We start from the raw sequence: 15,052 nt of genomic DNA, 5'->3' as shown, positions 1-15,052 counted from the left end.
CGTGGGGCACGTCTTCCCCATGTCCCACAGGCCCTACACAGTCCCAAAAACACTAAAGCAAACACACTGTTCACTACTCCAGGAATGGTGGCTGCTGGCTTCTCATATAGCCCACCCGGGCTCTTTAAGCCATGCAGCTCACCCTGGCGGTGGATTGAATCCAACAAGGCTGAGCTCCGATGTCCCATGCCTCTGGTCCTGATGCAACCCAGTGGGGGCCGCCACCAAGCGTTCCAGGAGAAGTAGTGCGTAGCCCATGGCAATTCCCCTGGACCAAGTGTCGAAGGGGTGTCCCGGCCGGGAATGGGCCCCGGCCATCCGTCACATTTTTTTTTTTTTTAAATCACACTGAAATTAAACAAACTAAGTGAATGTGAATACCTGTATTTCGTGAGTAAAGGATGCCAGCCAAATGAGAGTCTATGCAAGTCCTTGATCTTCTGGCAAGCAGGTGACCGGAGGCTGCCCATTAATTGGTTACTTCCAAATTTTTCCAGGAAGGCAGCTCTATGTGACCCAAACACTCCCACATTTATTGACAGCAAATTAGTATTGTTTTAGGTTTTTTATTTTAACCTAATGTAATTGGGCAATCATGTCATGCTGAAACCAATGGTTCACAGTTTACAATTGCCTTTAATGTTACTAATTACAGTGGGGCAAGCAAGTCTTTGATGGTACCTTCAAGTGGAACTTCAGAAATCAAAGAAAATTCAGTTTTTTCTTTAATGAAACACCCCTTCATAAATCGTTAACTTGAAGAAAAAAACAAGATAAAGGACCTTGGTCTGGACTGACCTGACTTAAGAATTCAGCAGAAGGCAAGTGATCAAGGATGTAAAGAAAGCTCAGGTCTTTTTCTGTGTATTATTTGCAAGGAGATCAGTTCCTGAGATTTTTAAATTCCTGAGTTTTTAATGCTGCTCTTAGGGTTATTTTATGTACAGTAAGTGATCACTTCTCCAAACCATGCATTAAAAAGGCTGAAAATGCTGTTGTGCTTAAACCTGAAATGTAACAACAGTTGTCTCGATAACAAAGGGCCTTCTTTTACTAGGCATTCTACAGCTCCTGTAATGCTAAGCATACAAAATATCCACAATGAGTAATCACAGAAGCAATTCAATGCTATGCAAAGTAATGTTATCAATTTCACAAAATAGAAACTATTAATAACAAGCAAAAGTATTTGCATAAAACCTGAAAGTAGACTTGGGATATTGTGATTCAGATGGTTTGTTATTCTTGCAAGCATTTCAAAATCAGTCTTTGATGCGCTTGTTCCATGCTGCATTGTGCAGCTGCTTTTTTTCTTTTTCATATTGTGCACAAAAAGAGATCTACTCTGATATTAGAAAGTGTGAACAATCTTGTATGCCTTAGCAACTGGTTGAATGTCATAAAGGAAAACAATGATGACAATGGCCTTGAGCAATGTTACAGACATTTCCAAATATCGTGTTTTGTTTGTCATAATTTTGACAATAAATGGAATTTCTGAAATCCTCTGAGAATTATTTCCAGCACATCACAATACTGACATTTTTATATTTATAGCTGACCTGATGATGTAGTAACTGTACATGTCTACATACTTCACAGTGTACTGTAGTACTAAACATTGTCCTGTACTGTATAATTACAAAATATGCAAAGACTCTTTGTTTTCTTTTTATACATCATGTGTTTTATTCCCTTAGTGTGTATTAGTAATAGTCCTACTGTTTGTTAGGGTTATGCAGGTTAAGAAGGTTGGACTGAAAGGAGAACAACATTCACTTAACTGAGTTGTTTACCTTGGCTATTATTGGTGTCTATTGTTTGGGTACTATCATGCCAGCAAAATGTTTATTTATTTTTTTGTTTATTTGCATTTTTGCATTATTGTAAGGCAATACACAAGCAGCTGGATCTGTAAATTTGTGTGCATGCATGATCCAATGTTGTGCGCAGGGTTTTATTAGAGGATTCCCCTCATTTGGCTGCTGATGGTCAAGTTCTTTAAACCATCTTATCTGGGTGAAATTTTATTTGCCCACCTAGTTTCATATACACTCACCCACCAACACATTTCTGGCTACGCTACTACTAATAATAATACCTCTTTACATTTATATGACACCTTTCTCACTATTCAAAGCATTCCGTGTGTAGGCAAACATTACAGTTTGTGTTTTTCTTGTGTTGCTTCAGTTTGTCCCCCTAAAAACTGCGCTCCCACACAAATTTTTTTTCACCAGCCACTACTGACTCTCCCTCATGTAATACAAATAATGATGCTCATGAATAAAGTAAAACCATTCAAAAGAGTAGAAACAAATGAACTTTTAAATAGTACAAACAGAAAACATAAAAGATTCTTAAGACACTGATCATCCTAAAAATACAAGGATTCAAATCTGTCATAGATGACTGTCCCAAGTATCAAAACCAGCATGCAGTCAAGCGTTTGACCAGGCAAAACCTAACTGGGAAGAAACAGTAACTTTAGTGTAAAGTATTGGTGAAAATACAGTATACAAATGAGTGGTTGCTAAACCCTGCAACATTTTGTACTCAATGACATATGGAGAAAAAACATTATAAATCATCAGTGGTAGATGTTCCTTGTCACAGTTTGCTAGTTTGCTTTCTGCATAAAATTAATTTGAGGTTAGAGGTGAACCTCTTAGAAAGCAGGGCTGGCGTCATATGGGCAATCAGGTGAGTGCCCAGGGTACCAACACCAAAATGCCTAAACATGAAACACTGGACTGATGCTTTACGATTCCTTGCCTGCATTCCCTGGTCAGATCATAAAAAAAATATATATATATATTCCCAGATGGATGTTGGCTTGCTAGGCACGTGCTTTCCCAACAATATGTGGTGATCACCTTTACTGAATTATTTTTGATGTAAGCTTTATGCCATTTAATTTGTCATTCTGTGTGTTTTCGGTGGTAGAGAGGGGCACTGGAGGTTATGATGCCCAGGGACACTGTAGAGTCTTAATCCAGCCCTGCTAGAAAGAAGAAGAACAAGAACAGATGCCTCAGAGTTGGTTCAGTTCACTTCACAGGAAGGAAGTGGAAGTGTGTCATAAAGGGCAAAACCCAGAAAGATAATCTGATTTTTCTGGAAAATGGGCCATCCCATGATTAAACAAAAAGTGAGACAACTGCCTTTCTGGTCGCATAACTCCTGATATGTATAAAGGCAACAAAAGGATAGGAAGTTTAGCTCTGCCTCCACAAGAAACAAAACTCCACTTAAGAGGCTGCAATAGACTGAAAGTTTATGAAAAAGCACATCCTGGACATGTCAGGAATTGATTAATTTTTTATTTTCCCAGTGAAATTATCGTGTATATGTTTCACAGGTAAATTATTGGCACTACCATCTTGTGACTATAAATGTGATGCATTGCCCTGCACTGTTGTGCATGCATGTTGAGAGTGTGACTTTAACTCAAACCAAGTAAAGACCCTCGTAAAGCCTAATAGTTTGAACAAAAAAAAAACAGAAAACTAATTAGGGAAATAATTTCTTGCTTTAACTGGTGTTCATGGTGTGATTTTCAAATTAATTATTTTGTCCTCCTCATGCGTGGAAAGTTTAGTAATGATGGTCTGTGTATGGACTCTGCTAAATGTCCCTGACTAATCTCCTGCTATCATAGGTGTACAATGAATTGAAAAGAGAAAAAAGAAATGAAGTATATTAAGAAAGTATAATAATTTGAACACAAGTATCTAAACAGAAACTACCGGGTGGTTACACGACAACAGTAAAACATAAAAAACATAACACAAGCTGTTATCTTTCCTTGAGGTTCAATACATAGCTGTTATTACTATTTTCAAGTTTGCATACTTATAAGACATACACAAACACTTTTATGTTATCTTCAATCTATCGATGTAAAACCTGCGCCCACATGAATGGCAGAGACCTATAGGCTGGCACAAGGACAAGAATATATCTGTGTAGTTCTAGATAAAACCACAGCAAAATCAGGATATTCAGACCTGATGCACCTCTGGAATGCTGTATGTCAATGAAAACATTTACTATTGGCATTTAAAACAGATTTTCCTTGTGTATTACAAAAGGACCAAAATGGAATCAAGTATGCTTATTTTAATGGAGAAAGGTTTCTTTGCTGCTAATTAATATGGTAAATCCCAGGATTACATGTTTTATGTATATTTATTAAATGACACATTGTTATCCTAAGATTTTTCAACAAAATAAATGCTAGACATTGCATTCCATAATTCCAGAAAATATAATGTAGAAACAACTTGTATTGTATATTGGTTGTAAAGACATATCAGATCAAGCTTTGTGATACATTGTCATAAATCATATTGAGATAAAGAAATTTAGCATTACTTTGTACTTCTACTGGCCACACTCTGACATTTGCCAATGTGATCACCATCAGCAGAATCCTCCACAAGATTACAATGCAGGCCTCATGGTTTTATCTTGAGCTATGTTGTACATGCCAGTTAAACCAGTGATGTGATTTGATATTATATAACTGCCCTTTCAACAATACCCTCTCAAAAATGGCTTTGTAGCATAGAACCCATCTAGTAAGACATGACAATATCAGTGCCTGAAAGCTAGCATCACAGCATTTTATTTTTTCCTCCCAAGCTATTAACAATACCAACCCCAATGATGCCTTGCAAATTATACAGAGTGTGGTAATTTACCCTTTAAGAACTGTCTGGCTAGTTGGAAGAAATCAGTAGTGACCAAAATAACCACAAAGAAATTGTAAAATTGGCTGCAATCGACCATTATAGTGGGTCTACAAATGTGATCCTGTAGCTAGGATTGAAGGCCCAAGGTTTGCATTAGTTAAGTGATATTTATTATATAAATCACACATGAGCACTTATACATTAGCAAGCTAAAGTTTTATTTTTGTTCAAACCAAAAACACATTACATAGTAGGATTGTGTTCATTACAAACATACTTCTAATGAGATCACAGGAGTAAAGGCTCATTGAATTAGGTGTATGATATACTGTAGTCTGAAAATAAGAGCTAATTATAGTCACAGTTTGATTGGGTTTTTGGGTTCAGCTACCCAATTATATACAGCATTTGATTTGGAAAAAAGGCCGGAGGTATCAAGCGGTGCCATAAGGATGGATTTTCTGTGAAAGTGTTCACTGTAAGTCAGCAGAAGGGGTGAATAGTCACCGAATTAGTGCACCTTGATTAATTATGATATGTAGAATTCACAAGATTAGACTTATTCAACACCCCTAAATTAAAAAAAATATGTATGTGATAAAAAATCAACTCACTGATTTAAAAACGAACAAGTACAGATTAGACAGGCTCTGCTTAAATGTGTTCAGTTTAACTGATCTTGCAGTACAAGTCATCACTGTGTATGTAAAACAAGAAACTGAATTTTTAAACCATACACCCTTGCATCATTAAATTCGATCTAATCTATAGGTTTGTCACCTACAGAGAAACCAAAAATACATCACTGATATTCAGTTTTCAATTACGTAACCACTTGGACAGTAAAAACATAACATACCACATAAGCAAGAAATGTTTTTTTCATTTTTTGTGGACAACCCCCACAAACTCAAATGGCACAAGAGTAAAACAAATGCAGTGTTAGTGACATAATACAAACAAATCTATTTGTTCTTAGTCAAGAAAATCAAATTCCATGTCTAAAATCAGTGCATTCTATAAAGAGTGTCGACGCCACCGTTAAAGAATGCCACTTTGAATACCAGCTACTCCCATATCCTGTCTAGACTTTATGGCCAGTTTCTGCTTTGTGTTTCCTAATCTAAGGCAAATGTGTACCAAGGATGCTAGTGAGCTGAGAGACAGCATATAACGTAATCAAAAATCCTTTAAAGTAAAAGAAGTAACACAAAACAAAGATCTTAAAAAGAAATGTGTGAAAGGAAAAGTGGTGATATTTTTCAAAACATCTGACACTTGCTTAAATTCATAGATAATAATTATGTACAAAGAAGCATATTCAAGACATCTTTGTAGTGCATGTGTGTGCCTAAGAAAAGGTTCTGCAAGCAATACCATCAGGTTCATTAATGACATCACAAGTGTGTGAACCAGACTATGGCCTGTCATCCTTCTCTGGCTGCAGTTCTACCTTGTAGCCATTATGCCAGAGGAGGCTTTGGTTACTCAGTGATTCCAAATACAATTTAGAACGTACTGAATGAACAAATAAATTACAATAAATCTTGTGTAAAGCTACCACACACTATTTCCTCTGCCACTATATCAATATGTGTAAGAAGGATGATGTCTGAAATCTCTGTATAGTCTAATTAAAAATGCATGCATTTCAACCTTGTAATTTACTTTAAATGAACAAATGTAATCAATTATCTATCCATTATCTTGACAATAAAATAAACATGAAAATGTACCATAAATGTGCTTATTGAGCATAACCATTAAAAGCAATAACAAGAAACAATTACACAAAAGCAATGTAGGTTGTTTAATTACAAAAAACAATATGCAATATATAGACAAGAATAAAGATTCTTAAAGGCCGTCACCATGGCAATCGAACAATTGAAGGAAATCTTCACAAAAACGCTTAATTATCCAATAAATACTTAAAATAAATTGTGGATGAAATACCCTACAGTTAGTCCACCTGTTTCAGAAATGTAAAAAAATAATCCTCCTACTGACATGTCATATAACTAACTCTACTCTACACTAGATTCTACACTATGTCTTACGTTCTGCTACCAGACAGAAAGATTTGCTAGTAGTGCTGCCATCTGCTGCCCACAATGTGAATTTAGCTTAGCACATTCCTGTACTTAATTGTAATTTACAAAGACATTGCCTGCCACTTTGCACTTTCATAAGACAGTCTAATAAACACCATCTTGTTGACATTTCTTTTTTTTTTACAGGAAGGGGGCTGGCACTCCTACATGTAACACCAGTCTGCATGTACGTCATGAGTTTTAGAAGAGAGAATACTGAAATGCATGTGACTTCATTTTCTCTTTTAAAAACGAAAAGGATCTCTCACTCAACATATCAGAAAAGGAGTGGAAGGTAGCAATGCAGAGAATCCACTCGAGCTCCATATGCACAAAGCATAAAATTATTCAACTCAAAATTATATATCGAGCACACCCGTCTAACTTAAAATTGTCCAAAATGTTTCCAGGGTAAGATCCGACCTGTGAACGCTGCAATCAAGCTCTAGCCTCACTGGGTCACATGTTTTGGGCCTGCACCAAATTAACATCATTCTGGAGCAAAATCTTTAAATGCCTTTCAGACAGCCTTGGTGTCACAATCCCTCCTAATCCACTAACAGCCGTGTTTGGTGTTCTTCAGAAAGGCTTAAAGTGGAGAAGGACAAACAAACTGTAATTGCCTTCACTACACTATTGGCACGCAGATTTATCTTGGTCAACTGGAAGAATCCTAACTCTCCTATTCTAAGTCAGTGGGTAACTGATGTTATATACTATTTGAAACTGGAAAAAATCTAATTCTCACTTAGAGGATCTGTGCAGAACTTTTTAAAAACCTGGCAGGATCTAATCAATAACATTTTGGAATTAGCATTTAAAGCACTGAGGAAGCAGATTCTCTCCCCTTTTTTCCCCCATTTATCATTATTCACTTATTAATTCATCTACTTATTTATTTTTACTAGCTTTAAGTTTTACTCTGCTGGCTTAGCTCTCTTTTTCAGGGGTGGTGGTTGATTTGTTTTCTATCTTATGTTTGTAAAAATTGATTTATTTGTATGGAATGTTGTGTGATTTTAATAAATAAATAAATAAAATAAAAAAAAATAAATAAAATGAATATTTATCTATTGTATGTGAAACTTCACAGTCTGACCAGAAAATCCACCCCATCCTTCTCATGAAATGTACGTGGCAGGCATTGTACTTCACATTCTGGAACATATGGCTATGTGAGCTTTTCAGAAGCTGGAACAAATTAAACATCTTTTCAAGGATATGGAAGGGATTTAGTAGCATACATGAAGAATCTGTACATCCCTCAGGACATACCACATTATCCCTTCATCAGATTCTAGCGCAAACCCACAGCTGAAACCACCAATGCCAGCAGCAACGAGATCCAAAATGCTGTTTTTCAACTAGCACCATTAACCAGGCCAATTCAGGCTTCAACTATCTGTGAACTTTGATGATTTGCTTTGCTTCTGTCAGCAGGTAAACCTTATGAATGAATACATGCTTAACTAGGAATGCCTTTAATAAGGCCATAGCCACATCATGGTCACTAGTCAGTTTCCACTGACAGCACAAATCTAGTAAAAGCACTGTCATTGTAAGCAACACTCTCTTTAGTTAACTGAATAAATCTTACAATAAATCTTACAATAAATCTTACAAATGGGGGCACAAGTGTAGTGAACCACAAATGTTTGGCTCAACAAAACTGTTCAACTTAACTTTGAAGCTTTAATCCATAACAAGAAGGAATACAGAACAATATTAAACAAGGTAGAAGAAATGAATGAAGTTGTGCTTAGTATACAACATTGCATAGAAAAAACTGAAATTCCTAAACATGAGAATTTAAGAACAGTAAATAAAAAGACAAATAATAGCAACAACCATAGTAGTTTGCTCCATATCGTCTTTATGGATTTGTGAACAAACATTCATAGATTAAATCATAAAAAATGCAGATTTATGCTTGTCAAGGAAAACAAATGGAAGAAAAACTTTTATTCTTCATGGTACTGAGTGTTTTTGATTGTGCTGCTGTTCTTGGTAATTCAAGTAATGATATAAAAGACAATTTGTAACTAGTTTGGAAGGAAAATGCAACACAGATAGACACGGAATAACACAGACACAATGACACACATTAAACATGCTACTTGCAATAAAACACAAGATGATCCTTAAATGTTTTTCTCACAAAAGGTTTTGTGTGGCATCTGAGAGTTATGTGACAAATACTTAGCAATGATTTTAAAATATTTGTTATGCTTACATGCACCCTGAGTCAAAGTGGGATCAATATTATCATTATTGCATATACAGTATAAATATTACTAAAACAACCAAGGAAAACACGTGTTTTCATGCTGCCGCGGTCATCAGTGTTAAAAATATAAATAGAATTAACTCAAGCACAACATGAGGTCCAGCACTATATATTATGAGAATTACATAAAATACACAAGAACAATATAATAGTCTTAAAAAAATAAATGCACAATGTGCCCTATGTGCTGTCTCAAATGCATGAATGTATTTTTCATTCTTGGTGTTCATATAAAGAATTGGACCACTTTGAGTTAGAAAATTTCCTTGAATCCAAGTCATTTACTGCCATGCTAACTTACTGGGCCACCTACAGTGGGGACTGAACTATAAGATAAGAAGACTGGTTCAGCAACATTTTGACTGTATTTCTATGAAACGTTGCTAATGTAGCCCATCAAATACCTTGAAATTGACTAAAACATGCTTTTATTATTATCGTATTAAACAGGTCTTAGGACATGCCTGCACTCGGGTCCCGATCCGGGTGGTTCGTCGTGTGGTGGGTCGGCAATGCGCTGTAAAATCAGTCCATGCTCCCAACCAAGGAATGATACATACTGTGCCCAATTAATCAGAAATATGTTAAAAAAAAAAAGAAAAGCAACTAAGTCAAATCATGATTACCCTATATTTACAGGTTTAATTTATTATATGAAAGTAATAAGAAATTTAAGATGATGCCTGCATTATTAGTTATCTTTTTTTCTAATATGCTGTTTGGTCAGGTGCCTGTCGCAGCTTGTCAAAAGAGGATTAATATGCTTGCACTGCGCATTATATATTATTTTTGTCAAAACATTTTACGCAAATAACAATAGATTTCATGTTGCAGCACAGCACCATATACTGTACTGTTAAACCTGCAATGTTACACAAAAGTGTATTGAGAAACACACAGCTGGATTGCTTCCTAAGCTGCAAAAGCAGGCAATCCCATTTTTAATTAAATTGATGTTGTTTTTCTTAAAAGTTGGTAACATGAGCTCTAGTGAACTCTCAGAGGGAAGAATTTCTAGAACACAGAGGTTGCAAATCACTTGGTGTGTAGAGCCATTGTGCATCTCTGTAACCCAATTTATTCTTTTTTTGCTTTCCAGATACCAGGATAGGATTATATTAGCATTATTAAATTACATCTTTTTTTTTTTTTACATTTGAAAAAGAAAAATGTCAGTATATAACTTTATGCATTGTTCAAAAAAAGAAGCAAACATTCTGAAAGGTGATGCGCATGAAATTTGTGGCCTTTACTCAGATTTTCCCCAATAAAAATTCCCCAATTTTATAGTTGTAAATTTCAGGAATAATGATATTTTCTAGAAGTGACCTGGTGTCTAACAGCTACTACCCTTCATTTTGTTTCAGCATACATTATAAAGCACAATTTCCTGTCGTACAATGGCATGTTATCTGATTAAACATCCTTTGAAATCATGTAACAGAATACACTGTATGTAATTATCTCAATAAAAAAAACTTCCTGTTTCATCCATGTGTTTCAAATTAACATGAAATAATATAAGGCAAACTTATTAACATGTATGTTCATTCTTTAATACTGTTACATTTGGTATAACTCTAGAAAATCAAGCAAATTACCACAGAAGTATAACTAGCATAACCTAAAAAGTGAAGCAATTTAACACTCTTCCTAGCATAAATGTTGTGGTTTGCATTAAGGTGACCTTAATCCATGAGCTGCACAGGAGGGGATGGCTACTGGTGTTCAACCTCAGCAATTACCTGTCATGCAATCATTATTTCAACAGAAAAAAAGGACACTATGCCAGCTTGGGGCCATTTCGAAATCCCTGCATTGCTAACCTGCTTCAGTTGTACAATTGTATTCCACCAAAGTGCTGCAGCACATAAATAATCCGAACTTCATCACAGATGTAAAATGTTTACAAAAGTCTCATAAATACAGTAGAAGAACACTGAGCATTAACAAGAATGCCATTTCACATTTCCTGCCAAAGGGCATCATTTGTGTAATGTAATGCATTACACCAAAAGCTGTAAAAATGTTTATGTTGTTACCTATGCATAATTTGTAAAAAAAAAAAAAAAGCATCAGATATAATTTTAGCCAAACAGTACTAGCATTAGAATCTTTAAAACAGTTCTTTAGACACCACTAACAATACTACAATTAACTCAAACAACTGTACATATTTTCCACAGAATAATGCCATGTAAAACATATTAATGTTTGATTCTATATAACAAAAGCATAATTGTGATTCTTTAAATAAGAATGATCAATTAAACCATCCATAATAATCAAACACAGAACACTTGGAAAAAGATTTACACAATCCAGCTTTTGTAGTGAAGGAAAAAAAAAAGAAGATAACAGGACTGGTAAGTTGCAATCATAAAAATGTAGCCCACAAGGGAATTCTTGCACTGACTACTTTTATACCTTTTATTAATCTAAACAGGTACCGATGGGTCAATTCAAAAAGACAATGAAATTGAATAAATGGAAAAAGCTACCTTATATTATTTTTAATTGCTATCTACAAGCATGAAAAAGGTCACATTCCGAAGAAAGGAAAACAGCACAGTTCACTTTAAGTTAATCATGACTACTCATACCTCTCTGAAGATCTCTCCCTCTCCCTCCGTTGTCTTTTTCCGTTTGGTTCCTCTTCTTTTCCTTTGATTGAAATGAATCCATTTTGGAAGCTGTAGTTCAAATGAGCAGTCAGAAACTAGACGACACAAGTGCTGTACAGTGTGAGTAAGAGACTATAAACAGACTTCAGACACACTTTCCATTGCTTCACTGGAAATAAATACTTATCCCAAGGCTAAAGCTGAAAGTTGTGGGGGAAATCCACTTACTCATTTTTGTGAGAGATCAGATAGTATTTCAGGCTGATGCAGCGTTTTTGCTTTTAGTTGGCATTTTTAAGAAGGGCATGTAATCAGGCCATTTAACATTAAGCCACTGAAATGTTAGCTATGCAATCTGCGTGCCTAACTGACCTTTAAAACTGAATTATAAAATACCATTACATGAAAATTACAAAGAAAATATGTCACATAACAGTCATCCAAAAACATAACATCTACAATACTGTATTATTTAGTCACTGTTTTATAAAATAAGTAGAAAAAAAGGGCACTCACAAACACTCAAACATCAGCACCCCCACCTCTACTTACCTCTTGTTTCACTTCTTGAACCAACTGATTTTTCAGCCAAATATTGCATTCTTCTAACAAAGGCTGGAGAAAAAAACGTAAGGAAACATTTATAGCACATTAACCAACTGGAAAAATCTTTCCATAACCTGCTTGTTAAGGCAGACAATGCAGGATAAAAAAATGTATTGCTATAAAATCTTAACAATGTACAAATAGAAAGAGTGCCTCAGATTTCAATTTGTTCTTTTAAGCGATTGCTGTCATCCACTGTTGCTTGCCTCTTGTATGATTACTTACACTTGATCCAGTTGTTGAATCCTTTCCCTGACTCAGACATGCACAAGTATGAAAGCAGAGACCTCATTGTAATCAAACACTGTTCTTTGCATTTTCCACTCCCAGGTCAGGCAGGGAGGGGAGGGGTTTGCTGTGATGATACACACAGGAAGTGCAAAGAAGGGCTTGCAACCTGAAGAGAAGTCATTCAGCAGAGCACAGCAGTGCACTGCATCTCATTAGAAAAGGTGCCCTAAGGTCCCAAATATTACAACTTGATATCGATTTGAACAAATAAAATATACAAACAGAATTTTTGTTTGATTATATGTTTGATTTCTGTTTAAGAAATCATAAAAGCTTAAGTGTGTGAGTGATCAGCATATTATTTAAGCAGAAGAATAAGGGGTTCCTTTAAATAGCTTTCTAGCAAAGTAGATTGTAGGGCATGTTATTCATCTAGCAGTCAATTACCATACCTGCTTGTTCTTCATCGGTACCATTGGGGGCCCATCTCAACAGTAATAACCACAGAACCTTGAAAGGTAAGTATGTGCTGGACACAAAGTCCATACACCCTTACAAACTGAAGAGTTCACTTTTACAGTTCACAGTTAACGGTGAATGTAACAGCATGTTATTAGAATTTCAAAGAAAACAACTGACTCCAGGGGAAACACATAGAACGTTAGCTTGGATTTAACCCAGGCCCAAGAGCTGTTAAGAGTCAATGCTAAAGGCTGTGCAATCATGCCATTTGGATCATTAACTAATGATAATGTCCTTAATATAACTATAAGGACTGTCTAACCATCCATCCATGTTATATGCCTTCTTTTTCTATTACAAGGTTGTGACAGCCAAACCCTACTTGGGCAGGACTGGAAAAAAAGAAAGGAAATGGTCTTAGATGGTCTACATGGGACACAAGTCCACGGCAGTGTACACTTTTATACACACACTCACACACAGTCATAATGGCCGATTTCATCAATGCTAAAGTTATTCATATTTATTTAACTGATGACTACAAATGGACCCTGTGTTGGAGGTTCATAAAACACTGCTATAGACGAGTGTCTTATCCAGCATTGGTTCCCACCTTATGGCCAGTATTCCTGCATCTCTGAAAAGAGGATTCATACAATGAAAGGATGGGTGATTAAAAACCATTTGCATCTTTGTAATGCAACAAGAAAACTAGCACACCAAGAGAAAACTCCTACAATCAGTAAGAATATTAAAATGTCACACAGGCAGTGACAAGACTGGGCACTGAACACCAAAGTATGTTACAGTATGAACAAAGTAAATAATAAACTATATGATTTAATTGAACACTGCCTTGCAAACTTATTCAGACCCTTTAAAATGTTCACATGTTGATGGATTTTAATTTATACTTAAATAGCTTGTCACAATCTTGTCTTTTCCCTGTAAACCTATAAACTATTAATAATTTTAATTGCCTACAGTAATCTGTCAGTAGGTATCTTTAAGTATAAAACTGAAATATGTAAATATTAAGACTACTGTGCTCTAGTAGCTCAAAGATTTTATACGCAAAAGAAATTGCTCTACCAAGAATCTAATTGGCTTACCACTGACCTACGCTTCTACACCACTGACATCAGTCATTATAGTTTTTGGATGAAAACTCTGTTTGGTTTAGGAATTATTATTGACACAGTGAGCCTGATGGAAAGGCAGGAAAAGGTAGGCTGCAGACCAGCCTAAGGAAGTAAGAAATAAAGTGATACAAATTTTAAGATTGCTCAAAGGCTGCAAAATTGCTCTTAGACCTTTGGGCACTCCTGGCTCAATAATAAAGACAATGTAGCTGCATGATTTATCATTGGGCATTGTGTGGTAAAGCATATCTGTTAAAATCATCATCTGCATAAGAAGGAGACAAAGTAGCCAACAATTACTTTGAAAGACCTTCAGAAATCAGTAGCTAAGAGTGGAGTAAAGGTGCATCAGTCAGCTCTGCTCAAAGCTCAGCCTAGCATCAGCCAATATGGAAAGGTGGCAGGAAAGAAGTAGCTACTCAAAAAAAAATCAACATAAGGGGTTTGCCAGAAGGTGTAAGAGAGAACCATACAGGGTTCTGGAAAAATGGCAAGTGGTCAAAGAAGATCATGACTGAGCTTTCTGGCCAAAATCTAAAGCTGTTTAGGTGATGCAAATCTAACACAGCCCATACCCCAAGAAGCACACTCTAGAGTGAAATGTAATGGTGGTGATACTGTCCTACAGGTGATGCTTCTCATCTGTAGGGACTGGGTATCTTGTTACAACTGACAAAAATGGATGAGGAAATGTACCAAAAATATCATAAATGACCTTATTTAAGTCTACTAAAAATAACTAAAACGTTAACTTTGTGATCTCAGACACAGGGTAAAAGTCACACTGGTGCAATTTCAGAGTAAAAAAGTTAAATGTCCTTTACTGGCCAAGTCGTAGCCCTGACCTATTAAGTATATGTTGCATGTTTTGAAATTAGCTGTCCTGAAACACCGTCCTAGAGCCTTGAAT

At 35.8% G+C, this 15,052-nt stretch overlaps 1 protein-coding gene across 8 annotated transcripts in view; it reads right to left on the bottom strand.

Moving 5' to 3' along the window:
* Positions 1-15,052, bottom strand: part of LOC120532647 (aminopeptidase O (putative)) — a 233,214-nt gene that overhangs the window by 89,672 nt on the left and 128,490 nt on the right. For 4 of the 8 annotated variants that reach the window (XM_039758846.1, XM_039758845.1, XM_039758848.1 and 1 more), the window contains exons 12-13: positions 12,254-12,316; positions 11,681-11,770 (exon numbers count right to left, since the gene is read on the bottom strand). In XM_039758846.1, the coding sequence (XP_039614780.1) occupies positions 11,681-11,770; positions 12,254-12,316 (153 nt within the window). Of the gene's footprint in view, positions 1-9,504; positions 9,637-11,680; positions 11,797-12,253; positions 12,317-15,052 lie in introns of those variants that run through there. The other 4 variants (XR_005634332.1, XR_005634333.1, XM_039758849.1 and 1 more) reach the window with 3 other exon arrangements.

This window comes from Polypterus senegalus, chromosome 7 (assembly GCF_016835505.1).
Source record: "Polypterus senegalus isolate Bchr_013 chromosome 7, ASM1683550v1, whole genome shotgun sequence".
In the NCBI taxonomy this organism is placed as follows: Eukaryota; Metazoa; Chordata; class Cladistia; order Polypteriformes; family Polypteridae; genus Polypterus; species Polypterus senegalus.
This window is presented reverse-complemented; position numbering and strand designations above follow the sequence as displayed.